General features: G+C 47.2%; 1 protein-coding gene across 3 annotated transcripts in view; it reads left to right on the plus strand.

Annotated features, from left to right (window-relative positions):
• The window catches only part of BPNT1 (3'(2'), 5'-bisphosphate nucleotidase 1), a 40,102-nt gene that overhangs the window by 11,454 nt on the left and 13,612 nt on the right, over positions 1–15,036 (plus strand). For all 3 annotated transcript variants that reach the window (XM_083175134.1, XM_083175135.1, XM_083175137.1), the window contains 2 exons: positions 1,818–1,866; positions 11,842–11,933. In XM_083175134.1, coding sequence (XP_083031260.1) covers positions 1,818–1,866; positions 11,842–11,933 — 141 coding nt within the window. The remainder of the gene's footprint in view (positions 1–1,817; positions 1,867–11,841; positions 11,934–15,036) is intronic.

The raw sequence follows: 15,036 nt of genomic DNA on the forward strand, positions 1-15,036 counted from the left end.
TACACCTGGGGACAGTCTCCTTCTTACAGACACACTGAGAACCCAGCATGATGGCGCTGTGACATAGCTATTAGTATCCTGGAGGGAGAACACCTGCACCTGGGGACAGTCTCCCTCGTACAGACACACTGAGACCCCAGCATGATGGCGCTGTGACATAGCTACTAGTATCCACGAGGGAGAACACCTACACCTGGGGACAGTCTCCCTCTTACAGACACACTGAGACCCCAGCATGATGGCGCTGTGACATAGCTACTGGTATCCACGAGGGAGAACACCTGCACCTGGGGACAGTCTCCTTCTTACAGACACACTGAGACCCCAGCATGATGGCGCTGTGACATAGCTACTAGTATCCACGAGGGAGAACACCTACACCTGGGGACAGTCTCCCTCTTACAGACACACTGAGACCCCAGCATGATGGCGCTGTGACATAGCTACTAGTATCCACGAGGGAGAACACCTACACCTGGGGACAGTCTCCCTCTTACAGACACACTGAGACCCCAGCATGATGGCGCTGTGACATAGCTACTGGTATCCACGAGGGAGAACACCTGCACCTGGGGACAGTCTCCCTCTTACAGACACACTGAGACCCCAGCATGATGGCGCTGTGACATAGCTACTAGTATCCACGAGGGAGAACACCTACACCTGGGGACAGTCTCCCTCGTACAGACACACTGAGACCCCAGCATGATGGCGCTGTGACATAGCTACTGGTATCCACAAAGGAGAACACCTACACCTGGGGACAGTCTCCCTTGTACAAACACACTGAGACCCCAGCATGATGGCGCTGTAACATAGCTACTAGTATCCACGAGGGAGAACACCTACACCTGGGGACAGTCTCCCTCGTATAGACACACTGAGACGCCAGCATGATGGCGCTGTGACATAGCTACTGGTATCCACGAGGGAGAACACCTACACCTGGGGACAGTCTCCCTCTTACAGACACACTGAGACCCCAGCATGATGGCGCTGTGACATAGCTACTGGTATCCACAAAGGAGAACACCTACACCTGGGGACAGTCTCCCTTGTACAAACACACTGAGACCCCAGCATGATGGCGCTGTAACATAGCTACTAGTATCCACGAGGGAGAACACCTGCACCTGGGGACAGTCTCCCTCTTACAGACACACTGAGACCCCAGCATGATGGCGCTGTGACATAGCTATTAGTATCCTGGAGGGAGAACACCTGCACCTGGGGACAGTCTCCCTCTTACAGACACACTGAGACCCCAGCATGATGGCGCTGTGACATAGCTATTAGTATCCTGGAGGGAGAACACCTACACCTGGGGACAGTCTCCCTCGTACAGACACACTGAGACCCCAGCATGATGGCGCTGTGACATAGCTTCTGGTATCCACGAGGGAGAACACCTGCACCTGGGGACAGTCTCCTTCTTACAGACACACTGAGACCCCAGCATGATGGCGCTGTGACATAGCTTCTGGTATCCACGAGGGAGAACACCTGCACCTGGGGACAGTCTCCTTCTTACAGACGCACTGAGACCCCAGCATGATGGCGCTGTGACATAGCTACTAGTATCCACGAGGGAGAACACCTACACCTGGGGACAGTCTCCCTCGTACAGACACACTGAGACCCCAGCATGATGGCGCTGTGACCTAGCTACTGGTATCCACGAGGGAGAACACCTGCACCTGGTTCGTAGGCGGCTGTATCTGCCCTGCAGCAGTGGGATGGTCTCTGTAATGCATGCAGAATTTGGTGGTGAGATATACACAGTTGTATAATTACTAAGATGTGTGTGTTTGTTTCAGCTTGTCGTGTGGGTTGACCCCCTGGATGGCACTAAGGAGTATACAGAAGGTTGGTCCCTATTCATTTCTAGTCTGTAAGCACCAGCTTTTCCGGCCATCTGGCGTCCCACATGTCATAGCCAGGTATATTGATCCCGCTGGTCATGTCATCCCTGGACCTTCTTCAGAATCAGAATCAACTTTATTGGCCATGTATGCTTGCGCACACTAGGAATTTTTTGTGGATTTACAGTGCAGCATCAAGCAGGGATGAAGGTGGGGGGGTGAAGGCATTACATTAAGACATTACATGTGGGGAACACATACCCGCCGAGCTGCACAGCGCCTAGGCAGCCATCAGCGGCGCCACTGGTCGCTGCAACAGCCAGGAAGGTAACATTAAGTACAGTTATCACATAGGGAGCACATACCCTCCGAGCTGCACAGCGCCTAGGCAGCCATCAGCGGCGCCACTGGTCGCTGCCAACAGCCAGGAAGGTAACATTAAGTACAGTTATCACATAGGGAGCACATACCCACCGAGCTGCACAGCGCCTAGGCAGCCATCAGCGGCACCACTGGTCGCTGCAACAGCCAGGAAGGTAACATTAAGTACAGTTATCACATAGGGAGCACATACCCACCAAGCTGAACAGCGCCTAGGCAGCCATCAGCGGCGCCACTGGTCACAGAAACAGCCAGGTAGGTAACAATACAAGCAGAGAGACAGTACAGTTATCACACATGGAACATATTTGGCTGAGCTGCACAGCTCCTAGGCAGCCATCAGCGGCGCCATCTTGATCATGCTGCTCAAAGGCAGCAGTAATAATATTATTTTCATGGCAACGGAAGCATGAGTTCAACCGGATGCAGCACTTTTCTTCCAAAGCTGGCACACCCTGCCAGCTTGTTGTTCAACGGGTGTGCAACTAGTGATGGTGCAGCATACAGGCTTTGCAAACAGTGGTTACGGAGGTACATGGTACAAATCATTGTAAAGAGACAGTAAACAAAGAAAATACATAGCTTTCATCGGCTTAGAGGCTGAGAGAGATGGTAATTGGTGAAAAATAAAATGATGCCATGTGCGGGTGTAAGTCCAAATCCAGTCCAAACTCCAGTCAAACTCATGCTTCTGTTGTCATGCTTACGATGCAGGCTAAGAGCAGGCAAAGCCTTTAAAGCAGGCTTGCAAACATTTCCAATATTAAAGGAAAGTTTGGGTCAGCTGGTACAGGGGGAGGGGCTGGTGTTTGCACAAATTCCTCAACAGGCTAATTAGTGGAAGGGGGAAGTTGCAGGCTCCAAGTAACAAAACAATTCACAATGCAGACTGTTCTTTAAATGAAAGCATCAGATGTTCAAATGGGATTCATGTACCTGTAAAATAGGAGATGAGATGGTTTCAGAACTTCTCTCCAGTCAAACTCATGCTTCTGTTGTCATGCTTACGATGCAGGCTAAGAGCAGGCAAAGCCTTTAAAGCAGGCTTGCAAACATTTCCAATATTAAAGGAAAGTTTGGGTCAGCTGGTACAGGGGGAGGGGCTGGTGTTTGCACAAATTCCTCAACAGGCTAATTAGTGGAAGGGGGAAGTTGCAGGCTCCAAGTAACAAAACAATTCACAATGCAGACTGTTCTTTAAATGAAAGCATCAGATGTTCAAATGGGATTCATGTACCTGTAAAATAGGAGATGAGATGGTTTCAGAACTTCTCTCCAGTCAAACTCATGCTTCTGTTGTCATGCTTACGATGCAGGCTAAGAGCAGGCAAAGCCTTTAAAGCAGGCTTGCAAACATTTCCAATATTAAAGGAAAGTTTGGGTCAGCTGGTACAGGGGGAGGGGCTGGTGTTTGCACAAATTCCTCAACAGGCTAATTAGTGGAAGGGGGAAGTTGCAGGCTCCAAGTAACAAAACAATTCACAATGCAGACTGTTCTTTAAATGAAAGCATCAGATGTTCAAATGGGATTCATGTACCTGTAAAATAGGAGATGAGATGGTTTCAGAACTTCTCTCCAGTCAAACTCATGCTTCTGTTGTCATGCTTACGATGCAGGCTAAGAGCAGGCAAAGCCTTTAAAGCAGGCTTGCAAACATTTCCAATATTAAAGGAAAGTTTGGGTCAGCTGGTACAGGGGGAGGGGCTGGTGTTTGCACAAATTCCTCAACAGGCTAATTAGTGGAAGGGGGAAGTTGCAGGCTCCAAGTAACAAAACAATTCACAATGCAGACTGTTCTTTAAATGAAAGCATCAGATGTTCAAATGGGATTCATGTACCTGTAAAATAGGAGATGAGATGGTTTCAGAACTTCTCTCCAGTCAAACTCATGCTTCTGTTGTCATGCTTACGATGCAGGCTAAGAGCAGGCAAAGCCTTTAAAGCAGGCTTGCAAACATTTCCAATATTAAAGGAAAGTTTGGGTCAGCTGGTACAGGGGGAGGGGCTGGTGTTTGCACAAATTCCTCAACAGGCTAATTAGTGGAAGGGGGAAGTTGCAGGCTCCAAGTAACAAAACAATTCACAATGCAGACTGTTCTTTAAATGAAAGCATCAGATGTTCAAATGGGATTCATGTACCTGTAAAATAGGAGATGAGATGGTTTCAGAACTTCTCTCCAGTCAAACTCATGCTTCTGTTGTCATGCTTACGATGCAGGCTAAGAGCAGGCAAAGCCTTTAAAGCAGGCTTGCAAACATTTCCAATATTAAAGGAAAGTTTGGGTCAGCTGGTACAGGGGGAGGGGCTGGTGTTTGCACAAATTCCTCAACAGGCTAATTAGTGGAAGGGGGAAGTTGCAGGCTCCAAGTAACAAAACAATTCACAATGCAGACTGTTCTTTAAATGAAAGCATCAGATGTTCAAATGGGATTCATGTACCTGTAAAATAGGAGATGAGATGGTTTCAGAACTTCTCTCCAGTCAAACTCATGCTTCTGTTGTCATGCTTACGATGCAGGCTAAGAGCAGGCAAAGCCTTTAAAGCAGGCTTGCAAACATTTCCAATATTAAAGGAAAGTTTGGGTCAGCTGGTACAGGGGGAGGGGCTGGTGTTTGCACAAATTCCTCAACAGGCTAATTAGTGGAAGGGGGAAGTTGCAGGCTCCAAGTAACAAAACAATTCACAATGCAGACTGTTCTTTAAATGAAAGCATCAGATGTTCAAATGGGATTCATGTACCTGTAAAATAGGAGATGAGATGGTTTCAGAACTTCTCTCCAGTCAAACTCATGCTTCTGTTGTCATGCTTACGATGCAGGCTAAGAGCAGGCAAAGCCTTTAAAGCAGGCTTGCAAACATTTCCAATATTAAAGGAAAGTTTGGGTCAGCTGGTACAGGGGGAGGGGCTGGTGTTTGCACAAATTCCTCAACAGGCTAATTAGTGGAAGGGGGAAGTTGCAGGCTCCAAGTAACAAAACAATTCACAATGCAGACTGTTCTTTAAATGAAAGCATCAGATGTTCAAATGGGATTCATGTACCTGTAAAATAGGAGATGAGATGGTTTCAGAACTTCTCTCCAGTCAAACTCATGCTTCTGTTGTCATGCTTACGATGCAGGCTAAGAGCAGGCAAAGCCTTTAAAGCAGGCTTGCAAACATTTCCAATATTAAAGGAAAGTTTGGGTCAGCTGGTACAGGGGGAGGGGCTGGTGTTTGCACAAATTCCTCAACAGGCTAATTAGTGGAAGGGGGAAGTTGCAGGCTCCAAGTAACAAAACAATTCACAATGCAGACTGTTCTTTAAATGAAAGCATCAGATGTTCAAATGGGATTCATGTACCTGTAAAATAGGAGATGAGATGGTTTCAGAACTTCTCTCCAGTCAAACTCATGCTTCTGTTGTCATGCTTACGATGCAGGCTAAGAGCAGGCAAAGCCTTTAAAGCAGGCTTGCAAACATTTCCAATATTAAAGGAAAGTTTGGGTCAGCTGGTACAGGGGGAGGGGCTGGTGTTTGCACAAATTCCTCAACAGGCTAATTAGTGGAAGGGGGAAGTTGCAGGCTCCAAGTAACAAAACAATTCACAATGCAGACTGTTCTTTAAATGAAAGCATCAGATGTTCAAATGGGATTCATGTACCTGTAAAATAGGAGATGAGATGGTTTCAGAACTTCTCTCCAGTCAAACTCATGCTTCTGTTGTCATGCTTACGATGCAGGCTAAGAGCAGGCAAAGCCTTTAAAGCAGGCTTGCAAACATTTCCAATATTAAAGGAAAGTTTGGGTCAGCTGGTACAGGGGGAGGGGCTGGTGTTTGCACAAATTCCTCAACAGGCTAATTAGTGGAAGGGGGAAGTTGCAGGCTCCAAGTAACAAAACAATTCACAATGCAGACTGTTCTTTAAATGAAAGCATCAGATGTTCAAATGGGATTCATGTACCTGTAAAATAGGAGATGAGATGGTTTCAGAACTTCTCTCCAGTCAAACTCATGCTTCTGTTGTCATGCTTACGATGCAGGCTAAGAGCAGGCAAAGCCTTTAAAGCAGGCTTGCAAACATTTCCAATATTAAAGGAAAGTTTGGGTCAGCTGGTACAGGGGGAGGGGCTGGTGTTTGCACAAATTCCTCAACAGGCTAATTAGTGGAAGGGGGAAGTTGCAGGCTCCAAGTAACAAAACAATTCACAATGCAGACTGTTCTTTAAATGAAAGCATCAGATGTTCAAATGGGATTCATGTACCTGTAAAATAGGAGATGAGATGGTTTCAGAACTTCTCTCCAGTCAAACTCATGCTTCTGTTGTCATGCTTACGATGCAGGCTAAGAGCAGGCAAAGCCTTTAAAGCAGGCTTGCAAACATTTCCAATATTAAAGGAAAGTTTGGGTCAGCTGGTACAGGGGGAGGGGCTGGTGTTTGCACAAATTCCTCAACAGGCTAATTAGTGGAAGGGGGAAGTTGCAGGCTCCAAGTAACAAAACAATTCACAATGCAGACTGTTCTTTAAATGAAAGCATCAGATGTTCAAATGGGATTCATGTACCTGTAAAATAGGAGATGAGATGGTTTCAGAACTTCTCTCCAGTCAAACTCATGCTTCTGTTGTCATGCTTACGAGGCAGGCTAAGAGCAGGCAAAGCCTTTAAAGCAGGCTTGCAAACATTTCCAATATTAAAGGAAAGTTTGGGTCAGCTGGTACAGGGGGAGGGGCTGGTGTTTGCACAAATTCCTCAACAGGCTAATTAGTGGAAGGGGGAAGTTGCAGGCTCCAAGTAACAAAACAATTCACAATGCAGACTGTTCTTTAAATGAAAGCATCAGATGTTCAAATGGGATTCATGTACCTGTAAAATAGGAGATGAGATGGTTTCAGAACTTCTCTCCAGTCAAACTCATGCTTCTGTTGTCATGCTTACGATGCAGGCTAAGAGCAGGCAAAGCCTTTAAAGCAGGCTTGCAAACATTTCCAATATTAAAGGAAAGTTTGGGTCAGCTGGTACAGGGGGAGGGGCTGGTGTTTGCACAAATTCCTCAACAGGCTAATTAGTGGAAGGGGGAAGTTGCAGGCTCCAAGTAACAAAACAATTCACAATGCAGACTGTTCTTTAAATGAAAGCATCAGATGTTCAAATGGGATTCATGTACCTGTAAAATAGGAGATGAGATGGTTTCAGAACTTCTCTCCAGTCAAACTCATGCTTCTGTTGTCATGCTTACGATGCAGGCTAAGAGCAGGCAAAGCCTTTAAAGCAGGCTTGCAAACATTTCCAATATTAAAGGAAAGTTTGGGTCAGCTGGTACAGGGGGAGGGGCTGGTGTTTGCACAAATTCCTCAACAGGCTAATTAGTGGAAGGGGGAAGTTGCAGGCTCCAAGTAACAAAACAATTCACAATGCAGACTGTTCTTTAAATGAAAGCATCAGATGTTCAAATGGGATTCATGTACCTGTAAAATAGGAGATGAGATGGTTTCAGAACTTCTCTCCAGTCAAACTCATGCTTCTGTTGTCATGCTTACGATGCAGGCTAAGAGCAGGCAAAGCCTTTAAAGCAGGCTTGCAAACATTTCCAATATTAAAGGAAAGTTTGGGTCAGCTGGTACAGGGGGAGGGGCTGGTGTTTGCACAAATTCCTCAACAGGCTAATTAGTGGAAGGGGGAAGTTGCAGGCTCCAAGTAACAAAACAATTCACAATGCAGACTGTTCTTTAAATGAAAGCATCAGATGTTCAAATGGGATTCATGTACCTGTAAAATAGGAGATGAGATGGTTTCAGAACTTCTCTCCAGTCAAACTCATGCTTCTGTTGTCATGCTTACGATGCAGGCTAAGAGCAGGCAAAGCCTTTAAAGCAGGCTTGCAAACATTTCCAATATTAAAGGAAAGTTTGGGTCAGCTGGTACAGGGGGAGGGGCTGGTGTTTGCACAAATTCCTCAACAGGCTAATTAGTGGAAGGGGGAAGTTGCAGGCTCCAAGTAACAAAACAATTCACAATGCAGACTGTTCTTTAAATGAAAGCATCAGATGTTCAAATGGGATTCATGTACCTGTAAAATAGGAGATGAGATGGTTTCAGAACTTCTCTCCAGTCAAACTCATGCTTCTGTTGTCATGCTTACGATGCAGGCTAAGAGCAGGCAAAGCCTTTAAAGCAGGCTTGCAAACATTTCCAATATTAAAGGAAAGTTTGGGTCAGCTGGTACAGGGGGAGGGGCTGGTGTTTGCACAAATTCCTCAACAGGCTAATTAGTGGAAGGGGGAAGTTGCAGGCTCCAAGTAACAAAACAATTCACAATGCAGACTGTTCTTTAAATGAAAGCATCAGATGTTCAAATGGGATTCATGTACCTGTAAAATAGGAGATGAGATGGTTTCAGAACTTCTCTCCAGTCAAACTCATGCTTCTGTTGTCATGCTTACGATGCAGGCTAAGAGCAGGCAAAGCCTTTAAAGCAGGCTTGCAAACATTTCCAATATTAAAGGAAAGTTTGGGTCAGCTGGTACAGGGGGAGGGGCTGGTGTTTGCACAAATTCCTCAACAGGCTAATTAGTGGAAGGGGGAAGTTGCAGGCTCCAAGTAACAAAACAATTCACAATGCAGACTGTTCTTTAAATGAAAGCATCAGATGTTCAAATGGGATTCATGTACCTGTAAAATAGGAGATGAGATGGTTTCAGAACTTCTCTCCAGTCAAACTCATGCTTCTGTTGTCATGCTTACGATGCAGGCTAAGAGCAGGCAAAGCCTTTAAAGCAGGCTTGCAAACATTTCCAATATTAAAGGAAAGTTTGGGTCAGCTGGTACAGGGGGAGGGGCTGGTGTTTGCACAAATTCCTCAACAGGCTAATTAGTGGAAGGGGGAAGTTGCAGGCTCCAAGTAACAAAACAATTCACAATGCAGACTGTTCTTTAAATGAAAGCATCAGATGTTCAAATGGGATTCATGTACCTGTAAAATAGGAGATGAGATGGTTTCAGAACTTCTCTCCAGTCAAACTCATGCTTCTGTTGTCATGCTTACGATGCAGGCTAAGAGCAGGCAAAGCCTTTAAAGCAGGCTTGCAAACATTTCCAATATTAAAGGAAAGTTTGGGTCAGCTGGTACAGGGGGAGGGGCTGGTGTTTGCACAAATTCCTCAACAGGCTAATTAGTGGAAGGGGGAAGTTGCAGGCTCCAAGTAACAAAACAATTCACAATGCAGACTGTTCTTTAAATGAAAGCATCAGATGTTCAAATGGGATTCATGTACCTGTAAAATAGGAGATGAGATGGTTTCAGAACTTCTCTCCAGTCAAACTCATGCTTCTGTTGTCATGCTTACGATGCAGGCTAAGAGCAGGCAAAGCCTTTAAAGCAGGCTTGCAAACATTTCCAATATTAAAGGAAAGTTTGGGTCAGCTGGTACAGGGGGAGGGGCTGGTGTTTGCACAAATTCCTCAACAGGCTAATTAGTGGAAGGGGGAAGTTGCAGGCTCCAAGTAACAAAACAATTCACAATGCAGACTGTTCTTTAAATGAAAGCATCAGATGTTCAAATGGGATTCATGTACCTGTAAAATAGGAGATGAGATGGTTTCAGAACTTCTCTCCAGTCAAACTCATGCTTCTGTTGTCATGCTTACGATGCAGGCTAAGAGCAGGCAAAGCCTTTAAAGCAGGCTTGCAAACATTTCCAATATTAAAGGAAAGTTTGGGTCAGCTGGTACAGGGGGAGGGGCTGGTGTTTGCACAAATTCCTCAACAGGCTAATTAGTGGAAGGGGGAAGTTGCAGGCTCCAAGTAACAAAACAATTCACAATGCAGACTGTTCTTTAAATGAAAGCATCAGATGTTCAAATGGGATTCATGTACCTGTAAAATAGGAGATGAGATGGTTTCAGAACTTCTCTCCAGTCAAACTCATGCTTCTGTTGTCATGCTTACGATGCAGGCTAAGAGCAGGCAAAGCCTTTAAAGCAGGCTTGCAAACATTTCCAATATTAAAGGAAAGTTTGGGTCAGCTGGTACAGGGGGAGGGGCTGGTGTTTGCACAAATTCCTCAACAGGCTAATTAGTGGAAGGGGGAAGTTGCAGGCTCCAAGTAACAAAACAATTCACAATGCAGACTGTTCTTTAAATGAAAGCATCAGATGTTCAAATGGGATTCATGTACCTGTAAAATAGGAGATGAGATGGTTTCAGAACTTCTCTCCAGTCAAACTCATGCTTCTGTTGTCATGCTTACGATGCAGGCTAAGAGCAGGCAAGATCAGGTAATGATAATGGTGGGATTCCATGACCCTATCACCTTCTTATAGAGTCTTAGTAAGCGGCGCAGAAGTCAAAAAAATTGAATACAGATGATTTCACTCTGCTTCGGAAGTGCCAGACGTTGAGGGAACCGCGACGTAGCATTTAAGGGCACAGTCCTGACACAACAGGCGCGTCTGTACCTTTTGTGAGAATGCTGCGTGTCACCACATTCAGTCGCTGTGACCGTAAATGGCGGCGGAGTGACTGACTGCAGGTGCTGCATCCACATTGACTTCTGCATCGTATACCAGGATATACCAGGGCAGCCTTTCCTACAGGTGCAGTGTAGTGAATGTAGCCAGACTGCACCTGCTGCTGAATTAGTCCCTTAGTCTATTTCTGGTTTGTTCTCCTGGTCAGAATGGTTCTGTTTGTGTTCCGGGACTGGGTTCTGTGCCTTGAGCTGAAAGTGGCACTATAGGTAGATGAATCGAGGAGTTGGTGAGTACCCAGAACAGAGGCACAGAGTCTACAACGCCGGTGGCTTTCACCTGGGACACCCACAAAGGAGTTTGTCTGCGCCCTCTGACAGGGTCACTCAATACTGATGGCAGAATATCTCAGATAAATGTAGGCAGAGGAGCTGGGTCCTGTACATCGGCCTGGGACCGGGGAGCTGGGTCCTGAACACCAACTAAGGAGCTGGGTCCTGTACATCGAGCTGGGACCGGGGAGCTGGGTCCTGTACATCGAGCTGGGACCGGGGAGCTGGGTCCTGTACATCGAGCTGGGACTGGGGAGCTGGGTCCTGTACATCGGCCTGGAACCGGGGAGCTGGGTCCTGTACATCGAGCTGGGACCGGGGAGCTGGGTCCTGTACATCGAGCTGGGACCGGGGAGCTGGGTCCTGTACATCGAGCTGGGACCGGGGAGCCGGGTCCTGTACACCAAGCCGGGACCGGGGAGCTGGGTCCGGCACCAGTATATTGTTAATTAGTGGAGTCGATGTATAGGACTAGGAAAGTAACTTTGTGTCATTTACAATGTGCGACACAAGCTGCCGGCTGTGTCGTCAAACCAATGTCTGACCACTGCTGGCCATGGAGGCACTGTGGGCTATATGTGGTGGTTGGGTGTTTAACGGTTGGGAGGCCATCAGTCACCCTCTCACACCTAATGCCACTAATTGCTGCTACAGTAGCTGGGAGAGGCAGAACCCCCCCCCCCCCCATTGCCAGGTGATCAGGTAACATCTTCAGTAGTACTTGGTGGGTGGATATTGTACAAAAATCAGCTCCAACCCTTCCTCTGAGCTGTCATCGGATTTATAATCATTTGTATCATTCCGTTTGCTGCAGGTCTCCTGGACCACGTCACTGTCCTGATTGGGATTGCATATGAAGGAAAGGCGATTGCCGGGGTGATAAACCAGCCCTACTATAATTACCAGGTAGTGTTATAACCTAGAGGTGTATAATTACCAGGTATCCTATAATTACGTAGAGGTGTATAATGACCTAGCGGTGTATATATAATGACCTAGCATTGTATAATTACCAGGTAGCGTATAATTCCTAGGTATTTTGTAATGAGCTAGCAGTGTAGAATTACCAGGCGGTGTATACTGAAGGTAGCGTATAATGTCCTAGCGGTGTAGAATTACCAGGTAGCGTATAACTACATAGCAATTTAGCATCACCAGGTTGTGTTCAATGACCTAGCGGTGAATAAGTAAGGTTGCATGTCATTACCAGGTAGTGTATAATGCCCTAGCGGTGTAGAATTGCTGGGAAGCGTATAATGAACTAGCATTGTTTAATTACCAGGCAGCGTATAATTCCTTGGTAGTTTATAATGACCTAGCAGTGTAGAATTACCAGGTAGTTTATAATGACCTAGCAGTGTAGAATTACCAGGCAGCGTATAATTCCTTGGTAGTTTATAATGACCTAGCAGTGTAGAATTACCAGGTAGTTTATAATGACCTAGCAGTGTAGAATTACCAGGCAGCGTATAATTCCTAGGTAGTTTGCTGCAGGTCTCCTGGACCACGTCACTGTCCTGATTGGTATTATTATATAGCGGTGTGTATAATTGAGGTAGTGTATAATTATATAGCGGTGTATAATTGAGGTAGCGTATAATTATATAGCGGTGTATAATTACCAGGTAGTGTATAATTGGTACTTGTTTCCTAGCACGGCGCCAGCGATAAAGATTCAGTATCCATCGGGACCCAAAAAATTGCATTGATCGCATCGCATGCAACCAAATGGCATGCAATGCAATCAACGCGATTTTTACATTGGAATCAATGTAAAATGGTCCCTGAGACCCCAATGGGGGGGGGGGGGGGGAGGTCAAATGCCCTCCCTTCCCCCCCCCCATTGTTAACGCCACCCCACGATGAACGCCAACCCGAAGCGTAGCGAGCCCGCAAAGGGCCGCGGTACGCGTCCTCCGACCTTTTCATACCCCCACTATCCACGTTGGCGAAAATGGAGTCTATAATAATTCCAGTTTGATCAGCGTGGAGTTTATTTTATATAGTGTGGCGAGCCCCGCGAGGGGACGCGCATTACTTCACAGGTATTACGCGTCCCCTCGTGGGGCTCGCTGCGCTCGCCACGCTTTGGGCTCGGTGGCTCGCTGCGCTCGCCACACTATATAAAATCTACTCCACGCCGACGTGGATAGTGGGGGTATGAAAAGGTCAGAGGACATGTACCACCGCCCCTCGCGGGCTCGCTGTGCTTGCCACGCTTCGAGTTGGCGTTCTTCGTGGGGTGGCGTTAACAATGGGGGGCATTTCTCATGTAAAATACCAATCAGGGTGGGTATAAAATGAAAAATCGGGTCCATTGGCCCATTTAACATTGTTCCCTATGTAAATTGGGTCCATCGCATCGGTCTCATTGTATGCCATTATAATGGCATACAATGGACCCGATTTTACATAGGCATTTAACATTGAATACAATGCATTCAATGTTAAATCACATCTGTCGCATCGCGACCTTAATTTAAGGCATGCGATGGACGCGATTTTTTCATTGTCGGGGAAAAGGCTAAAAATAGCCCTAAAATCGTGTCGGTCGAATCCATCGCATACCTTAAGTTAAGGTATGCGATCAACTACGACGGGCGCCGTGCTAGGAAACAAGTACCGTATAATTATATAGCGGTGTATAATGATATAGCGGTGTATAATTGTGGTAGCGTAGAATACTGCAGGACAATACGTACCCTGATCTCTGTGCGCTTCCTCAGTCAGTGACCGATGCCCCTCACACAGATACTGCAGGAGGATACGTACCCTGATCTCTGTGCGCTTCCTCAGTCAGTGACCGGTGCCCCTCACACAGAAACTGCAGGTGGATACGTACCCTGATCTCTGTGCGCTTCCTCAGTAAGTGACTGGTGCCCCTCACACAGATACTGCAGGACGATACGTACCCTGATCTCTGTGCACTTCCTCAGTAAGTGACCGGTGCCCCTCACACAGATACTGCAGGTGGCAACGTACCCTGATCTCTGTGCGCTTCCTCAGTCAGTGACCGGTGCCCCTCACACAGATACTGCAGGACGATACGTACCCTGATCTCTGTGCGCTTCCTCAGTAAGTGACCGGTGCCCCTCACACAGATACTGCAGGTGGATACGTACCCTGATCTCTGTGCACTTCCTCAGTCAGTGACCGGTGCCCCTCACACAGATACTGCAGGTGGATACGTACCCTGATCTCTGTGCGCTTCCTCAGTCAGTGACCGATGTCCCTCACACAGATACTGCAGGACGATACGTACCCTGATCTCTGTGCGCTTCCTCAGTCAGTGACCGGTGCCCCTCACACAGATACTGCAGGAGGATACGTACCCTGATCTCTGTGCGCTTCCTCAGTCAGTGACCGGTGCCCCTCACACAGATACTGCAGGAGGATACGTACCCTGATCTCTGTGCGCTTCCTCAGTCAGTGACCGGTGCCCCTCACACAGATACTGCAGGAGGATACGTACCCTGATCGCTGCGCGCTTCCTCAGTCAGTGACCGATGCCCCTCACACAGATACTGCAGGAGGATACGTACCCTGATCGCTGCGCGCTTCCTCGGTCAGTGACCGGTGCCCCTCACACAGATACTGCAGGGCGATACGTACCCTGATCTCTGTGCACTTCCTCAGTAAGTGACCGGTGCCCCTCACACAGATACTGCAGGTGGCAACGTACCCTGATCTCTGTGCGCTTCCTCAGTCAGTGACCGGTGCCCCTCACACAGATACTGCAGGAGGATACGTACCCTGATCGCTGCGCGCTTCCTCAGTCAGTGACCGATGCCCCTCACACAGATACTGCAGGAGGATACGTACCCTGATCGCTGCGCGCTTCCTCGGTCAGTGACCGATGCCCCTCACACAGATACTGCAGGTGGATACGTACCCTGATCTCTGTGCACTTCCTCAGTCAGTGACCGGTGCCCCTCACACAGATACTGCAGGTGGATACGTACCCTGATCTCTGTGCGCTTCCTCAGTCAGTGACCGATGTCCCTCACAC

The sequence above is a fragment of the Crinia signifera genome, chromosome 3, assembly GCF_055691185.1.
Source record: "Crinia signifera chromosome 3, ASM5569118v1, whole genome shotgun sequence".
Lineage (NCBI taxonomy): Eukaryota > Metazoa > Chordata > Amphibia > Anura > Myobatrachidae > Crinia > Crinia signifera.